This window comes from Macrobrachium nipponense, chromosome 20 (genome assembly GCF_015104395.2).
Source record: "Macrobrachium nipponense isolate FS-2020 chromosome 20, ASM1510439v2, whole genome shotgun sequence".
Classification (NCBI taxonomy): domain Eukaryota; kingdom Metazoa; phylum Arthropoda; class Malacostraca; order Decapoda; family Palaemonidae; genus Macrobrachium; species Macrobrachium nipponense.
In genome coordinates, this window is record NC_061089.1 from 54,713,544 (window position 1) to 54,721,043 (window position 7,500).

Genomic DNA, 7,500 nt, shown 5'->3' on the forward strand with positions numbered 1-7,500 from the left:
TAATGGAATGATGAATAGGTTAATAAGAGTGAATGGATGATATTGGGAAAGATAAGTAGCGGAAACGAATTCTTTTTTGGGGGAAAGTTAAGTAGCGAACATGAATTATTTTTGGGGGAAAGATAGGCAGCGAAAATGAATTATCTTTTGGGGAAGGATAAGTAGCGAAAATGAGTGATTTTTGGAGGGAAAGATAAATAGTGAAATTGAATTATTTTGGGGGAATGATACGTAGTGAAAATGAATTTTTTTGGGGGGGAAAGACAAGTAGCGAAAACGAATTATTTTTGGGGTAAAGATAAGTGGTGAAAATGAATTATTTTGGGTGAAAGATAAATAGCGAGAATTAATTATTTTTGGGGAAATATAAGTAGAAAATTAATAATTTTTTTGTAAGATAAGTAGCGAAAATGAATGATTTTTGGGGGAAAGATAAGAAGCGAAAATGAATTCTTTTGGGGGGAAATATAAGTAGCGATAATGAATGATTTTTGGGGGGAAAGATAAGTAGCAAAAAATTAATTTTGGCGGGAAAGATAAGTACCGAAAATGAATTATTTTTGGGGGGAAAGATAAGTAGCAGAAATGAATTATTTGGGAGGAAAATATAAGTAGCGAAAATTATTTTTTTGGGGGGTAAGATAAATAGCGAAAATGAATGATTTATTTTGGGAAAGATAAGCAGCGAAAATGAACTATTTTTGGGGGAAAATAAGTAGCGAAGATGAATGATTTTAGGGGTGAAAGATAAGTAGCGAAACTGAATTATTTTTGAGGGAAAGATAAGTAGTGAAAATGAATTATTTGGGGGGGAAGATAAGTAGCGAAACTGAATTATTTTTGGGGAAAGTAAGTAACGAAAATGAATTATTTTTGGGGAAAGATAAATAGAGATAATGAATTATTTTAGGGGGAGATAAGTAGCGAAAATTAATTATTTTGGGGGAAAGATAAGTTGCGAAAATTAATTATTTTTGTGGGAAAGATAAGTGGAGAAAATGAATTATTTTTAGGGGAAAAGATAAGTAGCAAAAATGAATTATTTTTTGTGGGAAAGATAAGCAGCGAAAATGAATTATTTTTGGGGTAAAGAGTTGTGAAAATGAATTATTTTGGGGGAAACATAAGCAGCGGAAATGAATGATTTTTTGGGGGGAAAGATAAGTAGCGAAAATCAACTATTTTTGGGGGAAAGGTAAGCAGCGAAAATCAATTATTTGGGGGGGAAACATAAGCAGCGAAAATATATTATTTGAGGGGGGGGAAACATAAGCAGCGAAAATGAATTATTTTGGGGGGGAAAGATAAGTCGCGAAAATCAATTATTTTTATGGGAAAGAAAAGCAGAGAAAATAAATTATTTTTGGGGAAAAGATAAGTCGCGAAAATCAATTATTTTCGTGGGAAAGATAAGCAAAGAAAATAGATTGTTTTTGGGGAAAAGATAAGTAGCGAAAATCAATTGTTTCTGGGGGAAAGATAAGTAGCAAAAATGAATTATTTGGGAGGGGGGGGGAGATAAGTAGCGAAAATAAATTATTTCCAGGGGAAATATAAGCAGCGAAAATGAAATATTTTGGGGGAAAGATGAATAGCGAAACTGAATTATTTTTTCAGCAAGATTATAGAACACCGAATAGATTAAAAACAGGAAGATAAAATAGGACAGATAAATTGGGTAAAGAAACTTGTTCAAGTCTTCTGTGCGGCCGCAACAGCATATAATGATCTTTCGGTGGTCTCGGTCTAATGCTACATTTGCCGCGGAGTACGAAACTTTAACCACGGCCCGGTGGTGAGCTGACCTACATCGTTGCAAGAAGCAGGCTTATGGGTAACTTTAACCATAAATAAAATCAAAACTACTGAGGGTAGAGGGCTGCAATTTGTTATGTTTGATGACTGGAGGGTGGATGATTAACATACCAATTTGCAGCCCTCTAGCCTCAGCAGTTTTTAAGATCTGAGGGGGGACAGAAAATGTGCGGCAGAAAATAGTGCATACAGAAAAAGTGCGGCAGAAAAAATTGCGGACAGAAAAAGTGTGGACAGAAAACAGTGTGGGACAAAAGTTTTGTTTTCAGAAAACTGAAAGGAAATAGTTTTAAAAGAGGATAAATAATTGGGGCTATGAAAGCAAGATTGGCAAAGAAGGAAAATTGTCTCGATGAAAGATATCAAGTATATCATAGTAAGCATTTTACGGAGAAAACAGAAAAATAAATATCTGTTAAAAAGAAGAGTAAATAGTGTGACAGATGAAATAAATGATAAAGTTAATGAAATAAAAAACACAAAACAATGAGCATAAAAATAAAAATGGTAACCTGGATGCACAAAGTGGAAAGAATATTTCTAAAAAAACGACACGGATTTTTTCATGCAGTTAATTACAGCAAATGTGGGTGGGAAGAAAGATAGGTACTCTGTTTCCATTAATATGCACAGGAGATCGCCCAAGGTAAAAAATCCATTAACATCGATGTGCCTTTTATTTTATCTTTTTTTTTTCTGCAAGAGATTTTACCCTTTGCTCTTCTCCATTTATCACTTTAGAATTACCGCATGTCATCATGTAATTAAAATTCGCTCTCATCCACTCACCCTTATACATGCACACAAACTCACACGCGCGAACGCGTACACACACACACACACACTCATATATATATATATATATAGTATATATATATATATATATGTATGTATGTGTGTGTATATACATATTTACACTATATATGTGTGCGGATATGTGCATTTACGTAAGTGTGTCTGTATATATATATATATATATATTATATATATATATATATATATATATATATATATATATATATATATATTTGCATATACATACGTAAACACAAACGTGTGCATGTGTTTGTTTATGCTTGTGAGATAAAGGTGACATGTACTCTGAAACTCATGTCTATATGTGGTGCATTTACGAATAGATAGTTCACCATAAAAACAAAAGCAAAAAAGAAAGAAAAAAAAAACCTAATCCTAAGAATAATACTGCGCCATCTACAAGCGACCGGGACGCCCCAAGATAAATGACTTCAAGATATCGAAATATCGGCAAACGAAGAAACAAATGAAGATACAAATGCGCGAGAAAAACAGTTTTGTCTTCATGGATGTGAATGTGCCCGCGCATGCGCGCCAGCAAGCCCCTAGTGCAGTGAATAGATATGGGATTATTCGTCCCTTCTTACAGGTAAAAAATGACAAGACTTACTTAGCCTACAAAACCTACGAAGACGAATGGCTGAAATTAATTTCGAATATGAGGCTGAATATTGCAATGTGTACGTAGGCATGATTGCGTCATCAGTTTACACTCGGATTCGCTGCTATATGGTTCTTGTCTGAAGGGAATAAAGTGAGAAGATTTACTTCATTTAAAATTCTCTACAGCATTTAGTCTCAGCTTCAGTCTCCAAGGGGCTATTGGCTGTTTAAGAAGCAAAAGACTTGCTGGCATACAGCCAGCTTCATCTAAACACACGCACTATCAACAAAGGGAAAATAGTTTGGTGGTATTATCCTCATTCGTATTTCTGTCTCTTTAGCAATGACTGGTCTTTTCAATAAAAATGTATTTATCACCAATATTTTACTTCCGAGTTGGTATCGATGCTTTGGCATTTATTCTTAACTACTCACGCACCTTCTTTCTAAGTGTTGTTGCTTGATTATTTCTCTGTCAGGTAATTTAAAAGCTTTTAAATATTTAAAAAAAATGTCAGCATATTCTTATTTTATACCTCGGAACGAAAACCCCTTAATGATATAGTTTCTTTTTCACCCCTCTAAGTAAATAAGTAAATAAATAAAAAACGAGAAATTACACAAATAACTTCTAGTTATGAAAGAAAGAATAAAGCCATTTATGGAGCAAAGATCATTTCTTTAGATTCAGTTAACTAAACTCAGCAAGATACATTTCTACATAGGTCACTCGAACCTACGTTCGAAGTACTACTACTACTACTACTACTACTGTTGCTACTTCTAATACTACTACCACGGCTTAAAATCAATAGAGAACATTTTAGCTTCACTGCACACTACTAGGTGAAATAATCTTTTGAGTTTCTACGGCGTGAAGAAAAATGTATGGATAAGGGTGCCCAGGTTTCTGCAAGCTTGGGACTTTTCATTATAACATTTACACAAATAAACAAATGAAAATCCCTAGCGCCAGGTGCACTGCAGCTAAAATTTATTTTTTTTCACTCTTGTATGGGAGGCGCCTAACTGATCATTCTCCCTCGTGTTCATATTGTTTTAAACGTCGAGAGGCTGTACAAATGAGCATAAAATACAATAATTAATATACGTGTTTATATATATATATATATTATATATATATATATATAATATATATAGAATAAAGAAACGAAAGAAAGAAAGAAAGAAAGAAAGAGAGAGAGAGAGAGAGTTTGGGAAGACAATAACTCATATCATTCAGTGGAAAAATGGTCATGCTCGATAGCTACAATATCACACGCAAGTATCAGGCATTGTATATGTGTGGGCGTGTATGTGTGTTTGTGTGTGTGTGTGTGTGAGAGAGAGAGAGAGAGAGAGAGAGAGAGAGAGAGAGAGAGAGACTTCCAACCTACCCTCACACACATTCTCGGAGTGAGTGACGGTTGGCAGCAGAAGGACCTCCAAGGGGGTGGGGTGGGGGCGAGAAATGGCTTATATATTCTTTCCGAAATGCAATAAGAGATTGCCTTCCTTCGACTCCCTAATGACATTGTGATGACCTCCTTTCCCACCTCCTGCCCGATAAACAATTGCATTCTCATAATCTCAATAAGAATTTTCTTGAAGGGGAAGTATGCGCGTATTAGCTGGGAGAATGTCCGTCGATCATTTTTGCTTTCTAAGATAGGAACACCATTTTTTTTAATTAACATTATTGTTTGGTATTTGTTTAGTTGTTGTATTATGGGGTTGGACATACCTACATGAGGTCTGATGGCTATTAACCATGAGAACCACATATGATAAAAAGGATAGATGGAAATATATATACATAATTGTGTGTGTCTACATGAAATACATGATCTATTTTTGGAACAGCACTATGCTGTACGTAAAAATAACAATCGTTCCGTTGCATAACGAACACCCCCAAATCAAAGTGAATATTATTCACCAGCTTCATACAATCTTAGATTCTTCCTGCGTTCAAGTGGAAAGTGAAGTATTGATTCAGAAATATTTGGAATTGATAATGAAAGAAATATATTCATACCTTATAATAGAAACTTCATCAAACGGTTTGGCTGAGGCCGTTAAATATCTGCTGTAACTGTTTATCATATCAGCAGAAGCAGAAGGGAGCTCTCTCTCTCTCTCTCTCTCTCTCTCTCTCTCTCTCTCTCTCTCTCTCTCACACACACACACACACACATACACGCACACACACACACACACACCACCAGACTTAAGCACACACAGAATTCCCTGGAGACTGACTTCATCGAGAGAGAGAGAGAGAGAGAGAGAGAGAGAGAGAGAGAGAGAGAGATTCATGCCAAAGATGTAACAAGAGTTTCCTCACCTGTAATTTCGACCACTGTATGCGGCCTATACACCTGGGCGAATTCCTCCAAGCGAGCTTCGCTCCGTAGACCATTCGGTCTGGGTCAGGTCATAGGTCCCCTTTTCGGCCATCTCCTTCGTCACCTGCTCCCACCTCTGTCTGTGCTGGTCGCTGTTGTACCTGGAATAAAAACAAAAGGTATCCTTGGAATCATATACTTTGCAACAACGGAATATGGTTTAATATGAATTGTAACTCTGAAGATTATTTGTGCATTTGTCTTCCTTTTCTGTATTAATTTTTTTTTTTATTTTACCTTTACATTTCTCATTTCTTAATCAGGTACGTCACTGTGTTATATTCTGTAGGAACTACCTTATAAATTTTATGGTCCTTTCGGTATGCCCTGTATATATAGATACTTTCTAAAAAGTAATCTGGAAAAAATAGAGGCTGAAGTAGCTCCAGGACTAATGCAAAAGTGTGCTCCTGGAAACAGCGCACATAGTGAGAAAAGTGATGGACTCCTAAGGAGGCAGGATGCAACGCAGAACCCCACACGATAGATAAACCCAGTCGAATTGGAGGAATGTGATAAACAAATAAATAATAATAATAATAATAATAATAATAATAATAATTAATAATAATAATAATAATAATAATAATAATAATAATAATAATAATAATATACTTCTTGCATGTATTTCCATGTATTTCGTCCTGAAGATTTGATACGATTGCATTAAGTTTGCCATATTCAAAGGTTATTCTAACCCAGCAAACACATCTTTCGTGAAACACTGTTGAAAAGGCACGCATTAAGATTGTCGTTCTAGCCAATATAATGCAATCAGCGACTATCACTCTAAAGAGGACGACAGTGTTGAACTGTTCCATGTCTCTTGGTCCTGGGAACAGAGTACCTACACAAGAGCTGCGGATAGTGTGCTTTCTCTGTGCATAATCAAACGAAGAGATTTCATTTCTGTCAGTTTCAAAAGAGACCCTCTGCTTTCAAAGAAAAACCATGAAATAAAGATATGGATAAAAAAAAACGTATTATACTACTACCATTCCAAAACTGCAACAAATAACAGCAAAAATAAATAACTGCATAAATGAGTCTATATGCTGGTGTAACAATGCTGTAGAATCTTGTTTTAAAGAAAGATAGATGAAAGATATATAAAGATTAACAAAAATGTATTCCCTAAGTCTAACACTCCAAAATTATTTACAAGGTAACTGCACACGGAAGTCTATGTTTTAATACAAAGGCTCCCCTGAAGCTCTGAGCTTCAAAAAATAAGTAAATGAATACATACTAAAATAAAGATGAATAAACACTACCGCAATCCACCATTATTTAGATAAGACCTCCCAGGCAATATCCCACGTAAGTCTAGCTTTTAGCCTTAAAAGATATCAGTCACGACTTCCGTCTATCACCCAGTCTATTCAAGTCTAACTTTTAGATTGAAAAAAAGATCAGTCACGACTCCATCTATCGCACATTTATTCTAGTTACTCTTTCTAAAACCAAGTTGTCGACGCATTTGATGGCAACAGTTTTCTGAGTTCAGTAAAAGAAAAAAAAAGAAAAAACTTCGCTCTGAGTGTTTACCTCATAGTATTACCCAAAGGATTTGCGAGAATATAAAAACGAGAACAAGCAAAAGTGACGAGAAAATAGTTTTGCAAGAAATGAAAAGAGAAGAGAGGGAAAATAAAGCAGATTTCAAAAATGTTCCTTTCATCCTGACACACACGCACGCACTCTCTCTCTCTCTCTCTCTCTCTCTCTCTCTCTCTCTCTCTCTCTCTCTCACACACACACACACACACACACACACACACACACACAAATAATTCAGTCACATCCATTCAAATGCGCGTACATTGCCTGAAAAGCCTACATGAACTCACACACAAAC

General features: G+C 35.4%; 1 protein-coding gene across 1 annotated transcript in view; it reads right to left on the reverse strand.

Moving 5' to 3' along the window:
* Positions 1-7,500, reverse strand: part of LOC135225877 (nitric oxide synthase-like protein) — a 467,757-nt gene that overhangs the window by 50,713 nt on the left and 409,544 nt on the right. Inside the window, 2 exon segments of the mRNA XM_064265444.1 lie at positions 5,582-5,655; positions 5,658-5,743. Coding sequence (XP_064121514.1) covers positions 5,582-5,655; positions 5,658-5,743 — 160 coding nt within the window.